Raw genomic sequence first — 20,633 nt, 5'->3', positions numbered from 1 at the left:
TTCAGCACTATGTTGGCTACACCTGAGCTGGCCCATGAACTGTAAGGAACCACTCTGAGATCTATATCTGATACGAGATTGCAGAATGTACCCCATGCTTTTGAGGTTCATAGTGCAAAGAAGCTTATATCATATGTAGAATTTGCTAATCTTTCTGCCTTCATCAATCAATCTCTTTGTTATGGTCAATGACCAGCATTATTCTTAGAACATAAACTCTAGGGGAGAATATAAATCTTTGGGCTAATCTTTTGACCTTTGTCCTGTCCATAGTCCACATAACACATGTTCTGCGTTGGTGATGTAGATGGCAATTCTTATGGAAAGGCAGTGGCACTGAGGCAAGAGAAAGAGGCAATGCCTGACCTTTCTGTTTAATCCTGCGCAGACTTGAACTGCATTTTGCGTGGGAAATGTTAAAACTCAGCAAGTACACTTGCCTTCTTTCTCCTTCCTATTTTGATTCAAGAATTAATTTTACACTTCCGTTTAATTTTTGTGACATTGCATTTCAAGAGTACCTTACTCCAGCAGGCACCACTAGCAGAGGGACTCAGGAGCGGTGACGGTTTCACCAGCGATATATCGCTGAGTGAAACTGCCATCCCACTGCCCTCACACGACAGAGAAGAAGAAACAAGCTGTATCAGCTAGGTGTGGATAGAGCTTGTTCCTCCCTCTGCATCTTTAGACTGCTTGACTGAGGGGAGTTGCGGTTGCCGCTCCCTGCAGTGAGCAGTTAAAGGAGCCCCGATGATCTTGCCGTTCACGTGCCAGTGGCGAGAGCACCGGGGCTGTCTCAGCCGGAGGGGGGGGGATGATCCCTTCCCACACCTGAGAGGCACAAACAAGCTGCATTGTCCCAGCCTGTGAGCCTGGGTGAGACCGCCTCAGCTCTCGAGGTGAGAGCTGGGGCAGTTTTACCTGATGTCTTGCGGGCAGAGGCCAATGCATCTTGTCTTTTCAGCATTGCGATATATTGCCAAACTACAGTGTATAGCTGGTGATACACTGCGATGTTGAAAATCATCGCCCAGCCCTACTGTGCATACTTACCTGTGCATACTTACATTACCCCATTTAAGTCAGTGGGGCTTACTTTTCTATAGACATGCATTGAATTGTAGTTCTGGTTTATTCCTTCCCCCATGTTACCATACTAAATGATTTTCTATGAATGTTAGTTATTTGTTGCCTGGCTGAAGTTGCTTTGATATTCTCTCTGACCACACATGAAACAATTTCTACCTCTGTGTGTGTGTGTGTGTACTTGTAGTTTTTTCATTCTTATTTAGGAACGTGTGCTGGAACTTTGATTATTTACACCATGTGTTGTTTTTTACTTCTTGACTCTTGCTCTTTCTTACCTCTTCTGCTGACTCTCTTAAGTGCTAATATTTTTAGCAGTAGTTGTTGCACCATTGGTATGCTACCAACCGTGGTAACTTCCGGTGAGAATGTTTACTTGAGCAGAACTCCGCCCACCTCGCCACTTCCACTGCTGCTGGAACACCCCTTCTTGCTGGCAAGAGGAAGGCATTCCAGCATGCAGCATTGCTGCTAGTCTTCCCTCACCCAAGGTGGAGAAGCTGAGAGGCAACGCTTTGAGGAACACTGCCGAGCTCAGTGAGAGCTGGGACATTTCAGTGTTGGTGGGAAAGTAGGAGGGGGCAGGAGGTGGTAATTCCTGTTTCGCCTCAAGTGGTGAAATGGGATGGGTCATGTCTAAGAACCACAGTAGTTATTGGGGACAGCTGTTATATCTGGAGTGTTGCATTGGAGAAGTGTTTCTAAGACCAGCGGTAAGTGTGTATCAGTAGTGGCAAAGGAACATTGAATGGCAGTCAGACTTTGTTACAGGTGTTAACTAGTAGCAGGTAGCAACTGCAGCTACAGTAGTAGCATTACAATATGAATTGGTCTATAAGCTCTTATACTGTCAAAAAGATCAGATTGGCACAGTACAATCCATTGACCTCTGATGTGTCTCTGTTAAGGTAAAGGTAAAGGGACCCCTGACCATTAGGTCCAGTCGCGGATGACTCTGGGGTTGCGGCGCTCATCTCACTTTATTGACCGAGGGAGCCGGCGTACAGCTTCCAGGTCATGTGGCCAGCATGACTAAGCCACTTCTGGAGAACCAGAGCAGCTCACGGAAACGTCTTTTACCTTCCCACCGGAGTGGTACTTTTTATCTACTTGCACTTTGACGTGCTTTCGAACTGCTAGGTTGGCAGGAGCAGGGACTGAGCAACGGGAGCTCACCCCGTCGCGGGGATTCAAACCGCCGACCTTCTGATCGGCAAGTCCTAGGCTCTGTGGTTTAACCCACACCGCCACCCGTGTCCCGTGTTCTGTTAAGGGAACTTGGATTTAAAAGATCAGTTTTAGAAACCTCCTTTTCCCTGTAATTGTTTAATATTTTGACAGAGTAATTTGGTAAAAATAGGATTGCCTTTTCTCAGTTTACCCCCTTAAAATCCACTCTCTGTGATTTTGCACCCTTCTTAAAAGAATTAGCTTTGTTTGTAAAACCATTCAAAACAAAGGCTTTCTTTACAGTAACTGACTGTTGTGTTTTCAATTTGCAAATTTAGCATCTGCAAATACTTACATAGGTAGGAATTGGAATGAATTTTGGATTGCCACATTAATATACTTAAGATACTCAAAACTGGAATTTAGTAACTCAGCTTTAATTATCTAGGTTGCAGATACTTTTCAGGAGCAAAAAAGAAATTAAAAGCAATGTATTTTAATCCTAAAATTGCCCCACCATTTGGAAAACTGAGCTTGCTGAATACCACCACACCCAACATACCATGTAATCTACATTCTCTTGGCACACCCTTCCTCATTCTCAGATCTGTGAAAGCTGCAGTGAAATAAATCTAGCATTTGTGAATGGCGATAGGCTTAAAGTTCTCTCTAACGGTACATAGTTCCTCCCACATAAGTTACAGGCTTCCTCCAGATGAACCAAATTCCCCAGTAAAGTCTTCTCCTCCGCTTCTTTTTCTTAAAAGCTACTGATGTCACGCTTTGTACACATTGTATGGAGAAATGCAGCTGGAGGGGGGGAAACGTGAGTGTTTTATTTAAGAGCTTTATCTAGGCATGTATGACTTGGTCTGTTGTGGCGTTGCTGCTCTCTGTGTGACTTTCAGTGAAGTTCCGACTCTTTTCTTTTTCCTTACGATTTCATGTAATCGTAGCCTCCCCTTACTCTCTGATCACACAGCATGGGGGAGTTCTCACTAAGGCAGGGAAGTAGCAGTTCTCAAATGTGAGCACTCTGAAGCCAGTCTGCCAAAGTGCCTCTTGCACTTGCACATGGCAAAGGCAGCGGTTAAAGAAAACAAGGAACCAAATTTTCTCACTTGAAATAGGGATAATGATTGCAGTGTTGTATTTCACTGTGTGGACCTGCCGATTGGTTGCTTAGAAATTGTGATAAATTGAAAAGCAAATTAAAACCTACTTAAGACTTAACAATATTGTTCTACACCAGGGGTCAGCAACCTTTTTCAGCCGTGGGCGGGTCCACCGTCCCTCAGACCATGTGGTGGGCTGGACTATATTTTGAAGAGAAAAAAAATGAACAAATTCCTAGGCCCCACAAATAACCTAGATATGCCTTTTAAATAAAAGCACAAATTCTACTCATGTAAAAATACCAGGCAGGCCCCACAAATAACCCAGAGATGCATTTTAAATAAAAGTACACATTCCACTAATGTAAAAACACACTGATTCCCGGACCGTCTGCGGGCTGGATTGAGATGGTGATTGGGCTGAATCCGGTCCCCGGGCCTTAGGTTACCTACCTCTGTTCTCTACCATTGTATGTTTTAGAATATAGAAGTTGCCATCACTGTTTCTCTTTAGGGTGCACTTTCTGTATCATTACAATAGTGGGCAATTTCAAAAGCGAACAGGTTTCAAGGTCCATTGTACTGGCTGTTTAATGGGCACTTTTGTCGGCGTGTTTCTTTCATCCAGCTTTCCGTAACAAAGCTGTCTTCATTATCTGGGTCAGCTGTAATCTCTGTATAAAGGATTCCAGCCAAGGGTGCCCTAATACTTTAGTAGTTAACTTGTTTAGGACTGTGCTGCGTCTTTAATAGTCACTTGGTGACTCACGGCATAATAGGATTATGCCATGGCACAATTGTATTTTTAGCATCTTCAAATGCAGTGTAGGTGTTGGGATCTGAGGAACGGCCAACACCTTAGCAATGGATCACAGTCTGTGAACTTCAGACTAGTGTATGAGGTTCATTGTCTCCATGGTTGACTAAACAATTTAGGTAGTATTAGGAATTCCTGATGGGAATTCTCCACTTACTGCAGCTACATATATTTTGTAAGTGAAATGAACACTAGTGAATGCAATTTTAGTACCCCAAAGTGCCTTGAGTCTATTACGTTTCTGCATAGTGTCTTGCTGAATTTGAAGATATTGCGGAAAAAATGCTATTCAGCGTTGGCTGCTTTATGAGTAACAAGGCAAAATCTCCAACTAGAAACACTAAAAATATCAATAGACGTTGACTGTAACTTTAGGTAAAACCGTAGTAAATTTGCTTTCCCCAAACATTGTAGAGATCTTGCTCATCTTTTGCAGGAAGGCTTGAGTACTGGACTGGTTGTACATAAGGAGAGATTATGAAGTGAGGTAATCTTTATAGCTAAACATTAGTAAAATAGTCTTAAAAGATTTAACACTTTTTTCAGACAGGAGTGCATGCACAATATGGATCCCCTGTGATGAGTGGGAACTGTGCTGGTTGAGCTCTATGTAAAGGAAGAAATGCATCCTCAAAAAAGTCAAAAGAGGGCACAGATCTATGTTAAATGTGCATGTGCTAATTTACAGGTACACGCACAAATTTAGAAAGAATTACTATACGTAGAAATATTATATACCTTGCCAATAGCAAATAATAAGACTGAACAGGTGACCACTGTGTCTTTCTTGGTCTGATGTCCTGATGTTAGCTGTTAATGGGAAAATTCAGGGGCTTTGTTCTCCCCTTTGAAAGTTAGCTGTCTGTTAAACTGGACTTGGACTGGACAGCCCTCCCAACAGAGGACTGTCATCTGTAGTGTAGGACACTTGGTCACTGTGGGGCCAACACATTGGAGGCTCAAGATGGGGGGGGGGGAGCAAAACTATTCAGGTTCACATAAAGTATTATGCTAAAGTCAAAAGAGCCAGGACAAATCTGAAGTCTCCAGTTGTTGTTTTTAAAGAGAGTGGAAATAGGCTGTGCTATGTTCTTAATCTTTAGCATTTCAGATGCCACTCCCAGAAACCCACTGGGCAATGTCTTCAGGATAATTTGTGGGCAGTGATGTAATTAGGAGCAGCCATAGTTGTTGTCTCAGAGAAGCACCACACAGTCTGCCCTTTTGCACCTCCCCCCATACTGCTCCTGCGCCTATGGCTCATTCTCAGTATCCACAACATATGTGGTGATCTTTTGAAATCACTGCAGTTCCACGTGAGTAGGGAATAAAGATAGTATAACTGGTCGAAGCCGTAATATCTGTTCAGGACCAGCTTCAAGTTACGTAAAAGCACACAATTCAAACAACTCTAAGCTGCAAAACTAAGCTCAAATCTTGGCCACAACCCAGAGAACAATGTGACTAGCTAGGAGGCACACGCTCTCCTCGAATCAAACAGCAACAGCAGCACCCTCCCCCTCTTTCTTTCTTTCTTTCTTTCTTTCTTTCTTTCCCTCTCTCTCCCTCTCCCTCTCCCTCTCCCTCCCTCCTGCCCATCACCCCAGGTCCATGGTAAGCTGCTTTAGAAATTAAAGAGGAAACTCTCTAGTAGGCCAAAACCACTGGTGCTTTCTGGATTGTTGCTCTAGCATGAGTGGAAAGACCTAGCAGCATGTTAGTGCTTTTCAAATTGTGACTAGAATGGGTATTAGGTGACTTGTCCTAATTCTGGAGAGTGTCTCCTGTTGAAAAACAAAATTAAAGTAGTGTGGCTAATGTTTTGCAACCATTTAACACTTGTTTTCTTACACTAGGTAGGAAAATAATCATACCCTGAAGTTGTTGGGAAACTGGCATTGCTAGTTTTGGGGGGGTTTTACTTATACTGTACAAGTGTTAAGATATGATAGCAATATTCAGCCTGTTTTTCTCATGCACGCCAGCCTACAAAGTTATTTTGCTGAGGGTTGCAGTGTGTTGTTAGTGTAGTTCCACCTTCTCTTATCATAAGGGTCCATTCAGCCACACTATAATGTTCTGTGATGGAGAATTACTTCGTCTTATATGCGCAGAAACAGCCTCTATTTCTCCCTGTTGATTCATCAGATGTATGAAACAGTTTCTGTTATACTCCCTCCATTATTGTATGTTTCAAAACCTTTTAAGCACTGCCACCATGTGATCTATGCTTTACTGTTTACAGACATGTTAAACTATAACCCAGTAGCCAAGCAGCTTTGTAAGCAAATCAAAACAACGAAATGTTCTTTATTTATTACCACCCGCAGGGGTAAAATAAGGGCAATACTGCAGTTAAATTGGTCACTAATGCTTGCTTTTATAACAACACTGTTATAATGACAGTTGCTTTCAAATACAGAAATTGAATTAAGATGGATTTGTAAAACGCAGTTCCTAAAAGTGCCAATTATCCATAGTCTCTTTTCCTCAGGCATGCAGCTATCACCACTATCGGGTGCAGATGGCTTCTGCTGGTTTTCCTATCAGCCAGGCTTGCCGGAATTTCTCTCTGTTCAGCTCCAGAAGCTTTCTTGCTATAAACTCTCCCTTCACTGCTCACAGACTTTTCATGGTTTCTCTGCTAATCTTTGGCATAAGCCAGTGAATCAGCTCTTTTGGGGGCAGACTGTACTTCCTGGTTTTCCCTTGCCTCAGTAGCCTCCTGTCCACCCAGAAGCCTTCTGTCTTCTATCCCAGCTTTTTCTTTTTTCTACTCCTTCTGGTCAACACACTCAGAACAGTGGTAGACCCAGTCTGCTTATATTCTTGCCAGCCCACGCTTCAATCAATCAGATTTGAGTGGCATAGAATTCTCTCTCCTCATAAGACCGCTTTTCCTGGGTGGCGAACGATCCAGAATTTCCGTCCAGCAGGCCAATTAGAAGTGAGGTTTTACAATTCCTCTAGCTCAGTATAAAAAGAACCCACTTTTCCCAGGCTAGTCTTATGTGACAACCACCAACAGATACAGTACTTTGTATTTTGAACTGAACCTTTCATGTAATCCCACATACATTGTGAATTTATGTACACTGCGTATATAAAACAAAACCATGTCCCAATATGTTACAAGGTAAAGTAGCCATAGGGACGCAGGTAGTGCTGTGGTTTAAACCACAGACCCTAGGACTTGCTGATCAGAAGGTCAGAGGTTCGAATCCCTGTGACGGGGTGAGCTCCTGTTGCTTGGTCCCTGCTCCTGCCAACCTAGCCGTTCGAAAGCACGCCAAAGTGCAAGTAGATAAATAGGCAGGAAGGTAAATGGCGTTTCCGTGTGCTGCTCTGGTTCACCAGAAGCGGCTTAGTCATGCTGGCCACATGACCCGGCAGCTGTACGCCGGCTCCCTTGGCCAGTAAAGCGAGATGAGCATCGCAACCCCAGAGTCGGTCATGACAGGGTCCCTTTACCTTTACCTTTAATGTAGCCATAGATACCATGCATTACAGGCAGGGATACATCATAACCTACAGACAGAATAGTGGTGTAATGGAATGGCTTTAGGCATGTGGGTTTGAGATGAAAGTTTCATATAGGTAAAATTTCCTTGGGAATTTTAAGACATGACATGGGATTAGGGGGAAAATGCTGGCAAAAGCAGTGTGAATATTTTGTGCTACTTTTGGTTCAACAGTAACTGGACAATTTTGTCAGGTTTTGATATAAGAGAGCTATCTGAATAGGAGTCCCAAAGAAAATACTGCCTTTTCCTACATACTTGTGCCCTTAAGTAGGCTTCACGTTTGTGGTAGAAGACAACATTCTTCTCTCCTCCTTTTTCTTTTTTTGCCCAGTGCATATACACCAGGTAATGCATACGTGCATTTAAAGATCAATCCAATGTCATTTAGGCTTTTACTAACTCCTTTGTTTGGTTTGTTATTTTGTGTTTGCCCTTGCAATGCAATTCCAGGCATTAAATGCATAAGAGCCAAGCGGGTTGAGTAGAAAAATGGGTAGTTTTAGATCTCAGTTCAAATTCTCATTCAGCCTTGACTTAAATAGATAGTAAATCAATAGCAGTCAGTCTCTCTTCTTCAACTCTGGCTCACCTGGTTCTTGGGGTAAATATTTTAAAACACTCTCCTTCTCGGAAGGGTATTTAAAATGACAAATGTCAGACACTGATATGATACTTATGGTGAAGAAAATTTCCAGTTAGTATTTTAAAATTACTTGCATTGCATTTTAAAACGGCAGAGGCTGGAAAGTTTGCTGATTGGGTTGTAAAGAAGTAGGAAGTTTGTTTTGCTTGCCATGGTTTTTCTGAATCACCTCTTTGGTTTAGGTTGACAGTTTAGTGTTATTACAGTGACTCACTCTTTTGTATCACAAACTCCTTTAGCTTCACAATAAACTGTCAAGGAAATTGGTAATGTTATAGTTGGCATCCGTCTGTCTCAAGATACAACTGAGTGCATCTCTGGGGGTGAAGTCAAACTGCTGCGTTAGCTGCAACAAAGCGACCTCTCCAGGGTGCAAGCCTGGGCGGTGTGTATGGAAGTCCTAGGCTGTCAGATGACAATACCCCAGCTTCACTGATGTGGTCGAAAGCAAAGCAAAGCAATATGTTTGGTACCAGCCCGGAAGAAGGTGTACAAGGCACCATCCAACTGTCTTAGGGAGTCCACTCCAGATTTGTGTAGGGTTTACTCCAGGGGTCAGCAAACTTTTTCAGCAGGGGGCCAGTCCACTGTCCCTCAGATCTTGTGGGGGCCCGGACTATATTTTGAAAAAAATAATAATGAACAAATTCCTATGCCCCACAAATAACCCAGAGATGCCTTTTAAATAAAAGCACACATTGTACTCATGTAAAAACACACTGATTCCCGGACTATCCGCGGGCCGGATTTAGAAGGCGATTGGGCTGGATGCAGCCCCCAGGCCTTAGTTTGCCTACCCATGGTTTACCCCTTAGGTTTTTCTTCTCCTGAAGATATCCCACAAGGCAGCATAGATTTAGGATCAGAGATTTCTTTTTCTTAGATGGAAAAGGTTGAGCCTCATCTGCCCCTTACTTCCCTCTACAGCAGGCTTCCTCAACCTCGGCCCTCCAGATGTTTTGAGACTACAATTCCCATCATCCCTGACTTCTGCTCCTGCTAACTAGGGAGTTGTAAGCCAAAAACATCTGGAGGGCTGAGGTTGAGGAAGCCTGCTCTACAGCATGTGAAGAAACTGCCTTCTTGACTGTTGGGCCCACTATTGGTCTTGTCCGCTCCATCCGACAGGGTCTATCTTTGCATACAGGGCATGTCCCTAACTCACTGAGGGTTTGAGACCCATTGGCTACCCTCATCTGGTTTAACCAGCTAGTTGAAGCCGATCCCAGGGTATGGCCACTGTCGCATGCTGACAGCTTCTAGGATCCACAGGTGAGAGCTGAGTGCAGGATGAATAATATAGCAAAAATGGCAAATAACTTGCAACTGTTTCTTATGTCTCCCCTTAAGGCAAAGTAATGTGGCTGAGTGAAGAAAACTTCACTAACTGCATTGCTGCACAGCAGTGAAATGCTTCATCTTGCCCTGTTTATCTTTTGCAGTGAGTTCAGCAAACGTGAGGGAACAGAATTTCAGCAATCCATAATATGCTTCAAGGTGGCAAAGCACAAAATAAATGTATGCTTCTGAGTCCCTGCAGATTTATTCTGATGGCCAGATGCTCTGCGTTTTAATTTGAAAGTAAATCCCACTAAAATCAACAAGGCTTAATCTGAAGTAATTGTACATAGGTTTGCACTATATAGCCCAATGTTGTGCAGGCTACTTCGTAATGAATTGCTTCAAGGTTCAACATAAATGTACACAGAACTACAGTCGTAGTATATTTTTTATAAACTGCACTTCAAAAGCAATTTTCCAAAGTCCTCAAAGTGCTTCACGTATAACATCTCAGTAATTCTTATAACAGCATTGGCTTGTTATCTCCAAGTTGTAATGGGTAGCAAAAGGATGAGGCTGATGCTACCAAAGGGTTTGCAAACGAATTCTGATGGATAGCTGCCATTCTGCAGCCTACTTCAATAAGATTCCTTTTGCCTGTCTGTGAAAGTGAACCTTTAAGTTATGGTGAAGAATTTAAGCTGTTTCCCTACCACCTGATGCATAAATATGGCATCTCAACCTTTGGATGCCTTCCTGTTTTTCCAGAGTTCTGTGGCTCTCATGAGACAGGAAAAAATTCTATAATTGCATCTAACATCGCTCCTTCTCTTCCCTGTTCTTTCATTTTCCTGTAGCAAAGCTCTTAGGATTCCACCTCACAATTCAAAATTGGGTGACTCTCCATCTCTAGTCTTATCTCTGCTACAGTAACTAAGCATATAGACCAGGCAACACTTTGGGGTAGCCTGTGTACGCATTAGTTTTATAGTGGCATTTCAAGTTGCAGCGACATTTTTTTGCTTCGGAATCATTTTGTTTTGTCACGTTACTACCTTTAAACCTTTTTTATATGAATAAATATCACACTTGCAACAACAGTGTGGTTATTGTTGGCTCTGTGGAGCAGGCACACTAATATCAGGTTCTTATTGGTCTTTGCCATATCTCTTGTAGTAAGCACCATGTTCAAAGCCAATGGTGTTCTGTGTGTGCACAATTGTCACCAGTAAAGTTCCCAGCAGTAATATTGCTAATTCCCCAAAATTAGCTTTTCTGTGAGTACCTATTTATGACCTTGGAAACAACTGGATCCAGGTTGCTGACAGGAAGAAGCTTTTAACTGAATGGAAAACATAAAAACAACTGCTTGCATCATATTCTAGTGTACAGTACACCACAAAATCTAGTCTCTCTACCCCACTTTTGATAACCAATTTCACAACCGATTCTCTTAATCACTAGATTACATTGTAGTGTACTAGTTCTCTTTGAAAAGTCACACATTAGTTTGGCTGTCATTTATGAAGCAATTAATAGAAACAGTTATAGGGAAAGATCAGAGCAAACTTTGTGTCTCTTCCAGCACCTGTCTCTGTCTCCTAGGGTTCCTGAAAGTGACCATTTACAGACCAGTTGTTTTGAAAGTAGTCTACAAAGAAATAACACTCTGGCACATTTTTTTTTTTAATGAATAAAGTTTCCACTGATTGTGTTCACAGTAAGCATACACTTTTGCCCTTTTGTCTTTTTAATGCTCTGTAGCCTTACTCACAGAAATAACAGGCTGTCAGCACATTATTGGCTCAGCCTGGGATAGTTTGAACATTGGTAAAGCCTATTGCAGAATTAATTTGAGTTTTGTTTGAGCTAGCAGATAGATTACAGCATGGTTTATGCATGTCAGATTCTTTTTATTTTACCATGGGCAGATTATGCCTAAAAATGCTTCATTGAAATAAATTTTGGGGAAGAGATGTGACATAGGCCACTACAATTTTGGATACATCAGTTTGGCAACTCTGTTGGGCTATATATACAAAAATGTCTGAAATGCACAAGCATGGAAACAAGCATAAGAAAATAAGCTAACCATTTTTAGAACTAGTGCTCACCAATTGCATGAGATGTGGTAGAACCAGAAATGCAGGAAGAATAAGAAATGAAACATTTTTGTAAACTACAGCCTATTTATTGCCTATGCAGTCAAGTGCTACACTGCTACCAATGATGCAAATTCTGGAGAGGAGAATTTGCAAAAGGAGCAATACTTTAAGTTTAACAGAATGCAATGAAGAAATTATTTTAGCTCCTTACTGATATAAAAGGACCCAGAACCCTAATAAATAGTTAATTGGAAAACCTGCAAGTGACAAAACAAAACAGCAATAATGAAATGAATAATTCCTACATATGTATTACATCAAAGGAATGAATCGGATTAGTCACTGATCATTCTTTATTCTTGCCTCTATTCCCCTCCTCTTCCACTGCTTTTTATTTCTTTCATTATCTAGACTGTAAGCCCCTTGGGCCAGGGAGTTGTCCTCTAATTCTTTGTAAAGCCAACACACTGCTCTCCAGATGTTGTTGGACTATAACTGCTCATCATCCCTAATTACAAGCCATGCTGGCTGAGGCTGATGGGGGTTGGAGTCCAAAACCATTGGAGGGCACCATATTGGCTACCATTGCTGTACATATGGATGGCAGTATGTAACTATATGATTTTTTTACTTCTTAAAGCAGAATCTGTCATCAGAATCATGATACCAAATTACATTGGGCCATTTTGGCTAGTTAATCAGACCATACATTAGCAAGCACAATTTTTCAATGAAAACTTCTGCCTTCTGCTTTATATATTTCCTTGGTTAAACATGTTTACTTTATTTACTTGAATCTACATGAACTTCCAAACAATAGATTGAGTAACAGTGTGTCCTGAGTCCCTATTACAGTGGTACCTCGGGTTAAGATCTTAATTCGTTCCAGAGGTCCGTTCTTAACCTGAAACGATTCTTAATCTGGAGTACCACTTTAGCTAATGGGGCCTTCCGCTGCCACCGCGCAGCCGTGCGATTTTTGTTCTCATCCTGAAGCAAAGTTCTTAACCCGAGGTACTATTTTTGGGTTAGCGGAGTCTGTAACCTGAAGCGTCTGTAACCTGAAGCATCTGTAACCCGAGGTACCACTGTACTGTGTTTATATGGGAACAGGTTCAGTATTGCTGCACCCATTTTTTTCACCCACTCCATTTTTTTCACCCACTCAGTTTCCAAACACATGCTCCCATCTTATGTTTTACTGTTCAACCCAACCTTTCACCTACTTGGATTGCACAGACAATTAATAGGCAGACATCTCTGCTGAATTCTTGAAAAATATTAAACTGTTCCTCTGCCAGCAAGTTAGCCTTGTGCAATCCCTTGTCTCTTGGTATCTCCACTGAAGTTAATACTTTGCTTTATCCAAGATTATTTACCCAGATGTCATTTTTCAGCTAGCATGCTGTTCTAAAGGGAGAAGTAACCAGCATAAGGCTAAACAAATCCCAAAGAAACAGATTTCATTTTGAACTGCCGTAATCCAAACGACCCCACTATAAAAGACTTGGATTTGCACACACAGGGGTGTTCCAACCCCAAGAATTAGCTTCTTATTCTGCCAAAGAACCTTTTGAAAACCAGAGTTTCTGGAGTCTTTTTTCCCTTGCAATGTGGTTGTGGGGGCTGCTTTGGGGGACTTGATATTTAAAAGTCTCACTATTCACAAAGCTGACTATATTGCCTTATGCATGGGGGTCAGGGAGAGAGAAGGGTTATATGTGTCTCTGTGGGTGGATGTGAAATTCCCTTTTCAGCAACAGTAGGCTGTCTGCCCACATGCACTGCCCACATGCGTCCAGGCTTTTCCCCCCCCTACCTCCAACAGTAGGGCTAGGGACCCGTTTTCATCATGTGTTTTGTTCTCTTCATTGACTTGCAGAAGGGTGAATGTGACTTGCACTTTCAGCCTAAGAACCTCTTCTTGAAAGTGCCCTTTAATTCTCTGTGTAAAGGTAAAGTGACCCCTGACTGTTAGGTCCAGTCGCGGACGACTCTGGAGTTGCGGCGCTCATCTTGCTTTATTGGCCGAGGGAGTCAGTGTACAGCTTCCGGGTCATGTGGCCAGCATGACTAAGCTGCTTCTGGCGAACCAGAGCAGTGCACGGAAACGCCGTTTACCTTCTCGCCGGATCGGTACCTATTTATCTACTTGCACTTTGATGTGCTTTTGAACTGCTAGGTTGGCAGGAGCAGGGACTGAGCACCGGGAGCTTACCCCGTCGTGGGGTTTCGAACCGCTGACCTTCTGATCAGAAACGTCTAGACTCTGTGGTTTAGACCACAGCGCCACTCGCGTCCCAATTCTCTGTGTAATTCACTTTGAAGGAAAGCTATGCTTAAGAATTGCGGCCCAAGGTATTGTTTTCTGATTCTCCAAACAGGTTGCCTGTTGGTACTTATGTGATCTCAAACCATCTTCTCAATAGAGTGATTTTCCCACCCACACCCCGACACTTGCCAGAAGAAATTGATCCGAATGACAATTTCATCATCTCTTTTAATTTTAAGGCATCACAGGTGGAATCCCTTAACCTCCTGTGGTCCATTGAGATTGCACCAGTGAATAAAGCCTTCCCACTTAGGACAAATTGCTTCGTCTTGGGTCATGCAGTATATTTTTGCCTTTTGTCACATACAGACACAGTCACAGCCACAACCATACCCCCCCACCCCCATGCTTTGCTATATGGCCATCCTCTGTCCCCTATCTTGCTGCCCTCTGGTGCAGAATGAGATGCTGTCCTGTTGCCAGTGTCAAAGTAAGATTCAGCTGCCTGTCTGGTTGGCTTCTGATCATTGAAGGGATGGGGCTCCGGTTACCTTAGTCTCTACTTCCGCCAGCAAGTTCATGCCATCCGTGATTCAAAGTGTTTGGAATGACACAGACACACATTGGCCATGATTATTTGCTGGCACAAAGTAAAGAGAAGCTACAAATTGTGGAATGAGTCCCCCCTCCCCCAAATCATTATATGTTTTTATCCAGGCCTTTGGTTGAGTAAGGGTTATCCCTCCTGCTGAATTGATGTTCTGTGCCAGTTTGTTAATTTCACAGTTTTTATTTTATGGGTTTACTACAATTGTAGCTTATTTTAGTTTTTTAGCTGCTTTAATTTTGTGGGGGTTTTTTTGTAATCTTCCCTGGGACCATTGGTGAAGGGCAGGTTGTGAGTACAAATAATAAATAAATGAAATGCATCTGATTCTATTAAAGCAGATATTGCCTGAATATCATGTCTTTTGCAGCAGTAAGAAAAATGAATGTTCTAACTGCATTTCTCTCTTTCTCTCCCTTAACTGTAGAAAGGCAAATGCAAAATGAAGTGAACATTCCTTTTACATGCCACATGTCAATATCTGTACCAGGCGATTTGAAGCTGTTGTGCATCAACCTGCAAAACTGGTTTCTACTGATCTTTAGACAGGATGAGCGAGTCAAAGAAGGACTTCCTGTTAAGCAAAAATAGTGACAACTGTCCTGTTTAAACGTGATTTTTAAGACTGCAGGCAAGTGTTTGGACGAAATGAAAGAAATCGCACTCTGGTCATGCGAGGAAGTGGTCGATTGGTTGTCAGATGTTGTGCCAGAATACTGTGAGCCATTGAAGAATTTCACTGGGCAGGACTTGGTGAACCTAACGAAGGAGGATTTCAAGAAGCCCCCTTTGTCGCGTGTGTCTTCGGACAATGGCCAACGTCTGCTGGACATGATAGAGACTTTGAAAATGGAGCACCATATTGAGGTACACAAGAATGGGCATGCCAACGGCCACTTGGTCATCAGTACGGAGGCCCTCACCAACGAAAATGGTTTCAGCAGCAAAAGCAAACCAAACGGGATGCCAAATGGGTACAGGAAGGATATGATACAAATCCACATGCCAGAACCGGAACGTTCTCAGTATCCCATGGAATGGGGGAAGACATTTTTGGCTTTCTTTTATGCACTTTGCTGTCTAGTCCTGACAACAGTGACAATCTCAGTTGTCCATGAACGAGTGCCTCCCAAGGAGGTGGATCCGCCCCTACCAGACGCTTTTTTTGATCACTTTAGTCGAGTTCAATGGGCCTTTTCTATCTGTGAAATTAATGGTTTGATCCTTGTAGGACTCTGGGCAGTTCAGTGGCTGCTCTTAAAATACAAGTAAGTACATGCATATTTTGATAATATTTAATTCAGTCCCAGATACTAATATTATTTTATTTTTTATACTTTGCTGATTTATTTTTTTCAAGCTGACTCTGCTTCTTTAATAATGAGCCTGGCTTGTAAAATGTGGTGGAGAGATGTGTTAAATACAGTCGGAGGCAAGAACTGTAATTTTATGAAATCTGTATGTTAAACAGATATATAAGGATTTTTTTATACTAAGATGTTAACTTGGCTTGTAAGTAATTATTTAGAAAGAAGTTTCCCACCAGCCCCAATACTGCTCACTTGCATTGGTAATTTACCCCTCCTTTTCCTTGCAGGATGTTGATGCTTCTCCATACTAGTTATGTTGCTCTCCTCTAGTATCAAAGGACCATTTTATTCATTTTGTTTTCCTTCCTTCCATGCAATTCAAGGCAGTTTGCATGGGAGTCCCTGGCAGTGTCCCATCCAGTTAATACATGGACCTGCTTAGCTTCAGCCAGGCTGCTGCATGATGTGCCTTCAGAGCCATGTCCATAGGAGGGGAAAGCACTTGGGCTGCTCATGCAGCTAAGATCACTGGTGCCTGATCTGCTGAAGCCCTTAAAGCAGACATGGCACATCTATGACCCATGGGCCAGATCAGGCCCATGAAAGAGCCTAGAGCAGTCAGCCTTTCCTCTGCCAAAATTGGGCACCTCACCTTACTTTGGAAAAGTGCCTCTTCTCTCTCTGGCATAGCACCATTAAAAAGAAAGCTGTAGAGGTTTAGGTAACAAGGGAGGGAGTTTTCCTTCCGGGGGTTGGGGGGGGGCATCAGAATGTGTGGGGTGTATGTATGTCAGCACATGTGCATGTGTGAATGTGCATTGGCCCCTTCAGCAATTCCTGTTGCTGGCATGCCGCTGTCAGAGGGTTGGCCAACTCTCAGTGCTGCCACCTGGCTGAAAAAGACCGCCACTCTTGCTTTTAAAGGGCGTGAGGAAGAGGGCCCTTTATAGTAGTATTGCAGCATGGTTTCCCCCTAGAATGCTGCCTGCACAAATGCAATCTCAAGCCTCAAGTTCATTTTTTGTTCGTTTGTTTAGTTTTGAAAATGTGTTGATGTTTTATGAGGGAAAGATTCCATTGTATTTCAAAAATAGCATGTGCACAAAGATAGCTCCGTGCATCTAATAAAGCTTTTTGCATAGCAGCTTCTGCCTGATGGCATGACATTTTTTAAACTGGGGAGGCAGGAGGGGGATTTGCAAAAGCAGTATGAGATATGGCCTTGGTTATGAAGTGTACGTTTGCACTTAAGAGAAAATAGCCTAAAGTCCCATGCCGTTTTGGATCCTGTTCATTGTTATCTACATTACACCTCAAACACATTTGTGTGTGTGTGTGTACATTATACACAATATTGTGTGTGTGTGTGTGTGTGCTTGTGCTTGCGCATGCACACACATATATTCATTCCGTGAGTAAATCCTCTGTTCTCAGGTCATTATCTTCACTTCCTAAGAGATAAGAATAAAAATTCTCCACAGGCTATAATGCACTGATAGTTTGGAATGTTATGAAAATTGTTTATAACCACACTTTGCTACCAGTACAGCTGAAATTCTGCCTTATAAGGCTATAAAGAAAACTTCAAAATGTGTTTCATAATATTTTTTTTCTAATATATAAAGTACTTACTAGTTCCAAATGTAAAAGGAATAGCAATAAATGGCATTTAATGTCTTGTGATATTTATTTATGTTCCAAGCTAGCTTAGTGTAGATATCAAAAAGACCTAGAATGAAGCTATACTAATTGGCTGGCTGCACTTAAAATTGGCCTGTACAGAACAAGTGAGGTGCCCATAAACATGGCAAGATACATTTATTTTTCTCTCTTGAATGCCTTTTATTGGCTTATGTGAAAGAAAGTTAAGTCTGTGTAAACAGGGAGGGGGGGTTGTTGAGGCAATAGGGGAGCCTACCTTCAGGTCTTCCCGATTTTCTCCTCTAAGCCTCTTTCTTCCATAGAAACAAATGGTTCACACTGATGTACTGGAGAAACAGAAGCTTCTGCACAATGTTCATGGAAGCCTGTTGCCTTCCTCTGCAGGAGCATTGTCATACTGGACCTCCAGTGCACTTCACCTTTCCCCAAAGGAATAAATGACAACCTCTCATTTATGGGGGCATGGGGAGAATAAAGGCATTTATTTAAGGACCCACTTGGAGTCTAGGCTGTATTTTGCCCCTTTAGAGGCGGGTTCTGCCCAGTGGCGTGCGGTCATTGGACTAGGGAGACTAGGCTAGTCCCCTAAATGTTCCCCTGGCGTCTCCTTCCCAAACCCTGGGAAGCTTCTACCAGGCTTAAGGAGGGAGGCATGATGCTCCAGAGGGTCCAAAAGCCTGCCCATGGCCTTCCCAAAGCCCACCCAGCTTTGGGAAGGAAGCAGGAGGGCTCCCAGCATCCTGCCAGAGGGAAGCACGATGCTCATGTGCGTGACGTCATCTGCCTTGCAAGCTGGCGCCTCTGGCCCTGACTGTTCCCCTATGCAAAAATTCACCACATGCCACTGGTTCTGCCCCTCAGCTGGATCCCAGATTACAGCCTGTGCTTTGTCCAATAGCCTGCTGATATCTGGATGATTCTGCCCACAGTTCTGTTCTTGGTCAGGTTAGGAGGGAATGTTTGGAACTGATTACTCTGCTGCCATTGCTATCTTGATTTTTCTGGTCTATTCCACTAAGTGAGAATAATAGCTTCCATTTGTTTTTAAATGAATGTTTCATTTACCAAAATGAATATGAATTATTTATTGTCCTAGAGCACATAAATTGCATCTAGAGCCCCATGCTTATTTTGCCTTGAAAACACTTACAATCCTGCTAGGTTAGAATATGTTAAGATAATTATAGGATAGAAAACAGAGGAAGATGGAAAAGAATTGCTGAAACAATTAACAGAAGTGGAATACAAAAAGGGAGGTGTAAGGAGGTCGTTGAAATAAGTGAATGAAAGATAAGATATTGAAATTGATTGATGTGTTTTAAACTGTTTTTATTTTGTTTTGTTAGTCTAATGTGTTAGTGTTATGTAGTGTTTTTATGTTATGTTATGTAGTGTTTTTGTATTGTATTGTTCATTTTGTTTTGTGGTGTTTAAATTGTTGGAAAAGCAATAAATATTATTTTGAAAATACTTACAATCCTGAAGAACTTCAAGTGATGCATAATTTCCTCCCTTTTCTCTCCAGGTCCATTATTAGCAGGCGATATTTTTGTATAGTTGGCACACTGTACCTGTATCGGTGTATTACGATGTATGTTACTACCCTCCCGGTACCTGGCATGCATTTCAACTGTTCTCCAAAGGTAACTCCCCCCCCCCCTTTGTGTTATTGTTGTCTAAAATCTTACTCTTTATTTTCCCAAAGATTTGGAAAACTTTAGTCAGGGTGAGCTGCGAATAGCTGGCCAAGGAGAATTGGCAACAGTTCTTTCACGGCTGATCAGTATTGCTTGTTGCTCAACCGTAGTGTTTGATAATAAACAGGTTCTATCAAAATTTAGCTCAGTACCACCTTCCTTGGATCACCTGAAACAAACAGTGTTCAATTTGAGAGCAGTCATATGATTGCCATTCTGAAGGCAGTCCACATTCCCACCAGCCCTCTTGAAAGGTGATCAGCACCGTCGGAGCTTGAGCACAACTACTAGTGACTTCCTCACTACAAAGGATAGAGCTGTATACATTCCCAGAATGTAGGGAGTCCCCTATTGCCACATTTTGAACATGGTTTTTAGACATTACTAGGACTAACCTGTGCTTATACCATCAGCTCTGCTGGAGACACATGTAGCAGGTTGCTGAAATTTCGAGGAAGCTCAGTAGTGTTGATTTCCCTCTGCTGGTATAGAGATGCAACTCATACTATGGTTTACTATATCTCTGCCTCGTGCTTAGGCCAGAACCTGGACAAGAACTATAGTACCGCCACTTCTACAGGTGCCACATAATGTTGCTGACAAACTTGCAGGGAATCATCACTTTCAGTGCAGTGGTGCCTACAGTACACTTTGGAACTCCTTGCCCATTGATATTAGGCAGGTGCTTTTGCTGTACTGTTTTCAGCAACCCAGAAAGGGTTTTTTTTGTTTGTTTTTGAGGGAACCTGCCTAGAGACATGCATTTGACATGTGTTTAAACATGTAGTTTGATTTACAATGCCTATTTTAAAAACTCTTTGATTTTATTTTGAAAACCTTTAGGCTAACTTTGTGTTGGAATACCTGAGTTTTATTAGTAAATTTTGTAACTCACTTAGGTTTTGATGATTAAACAGTATATAAATCCTGCTAAATAAATAAATAAAAATCCTTGAAAAGCCAGGGTAGTCAGGAGCTGAGTTGCAACCATCAAGTCACCATCCCTGAAATGATAATGCGAAAGACTGGTTCATAATTTATGGGATTGTTTGTGACTACCATCTTCAGTGGCAATTGTTACTTTTATACCATGCAGTAGAGCACTGGGGATGCTTAGTGATTTTCACCAAGCAGGACAGATGAGGTCCGTTGGTTGTACAAGCAAGCATGACAGGAGGTTGTTGTTGCTATCTCTGGCATCAACCTTGTTCTACCAATGGCATTTCAGATTATATACATGCAAGCGTTGCTATCTGCACAATATCCCACAAAAACGCCATAACTCTGGAAGAGGAGTAGCCTCAACAATCCTCTATAAGTCTCCATTGCATGATAGAGGGC

At 42.3% G+C, this 20,633-nt stretch overlaps 1 protein-coding gene across 11 annotated transcripts in view; it reads left to right on the top strand.

Moving 5' to 3' along the window:
• SGMS1 (sphingomyelin synthase 1) overlaps window positions 1-20,633 on the top strand; it is a 71,255-nt gene that overhangs the window by 44,284 nt on the left and 6,338 nt on the right. For all 11 annotated transcript variants that reach the window (XM_083740738.1, XM_083740737.1, XM_083740740.1 and 8 more), the window contains 2 exons: window positions 15,051-15,891; window positions 19,121-19,238. In XM_083740738.1, coding sequence (XP_083596864.1) covers window positions 15,272-15,891; window positions 19,121-19,238 — 738 coding nt within the window. In that variant the 5' untranslated portion in view covers window positions 15,051-15,271. The remainder of the gene's footprint in view (window positions 1-15,050; window positions 15,892-19,120; window positions 19,239-20,633) is intronic.

The sequence above is a fragment of the Podarcis gaigeae genome (assembly GCF_964106915.1).
Source record: "Podarcis gaigeae genome assembly, chromosome: 5".
NCBI classification, from domain to species: Eukaryota; Metazoa; Chordata; class Lepidosauria; order Squamata; family Lacertidae; genus Podarcis; species Podarcis gaigeae.
This window is presented reverse-complemented; position numbering and strand designations above follow the sequence as displayed.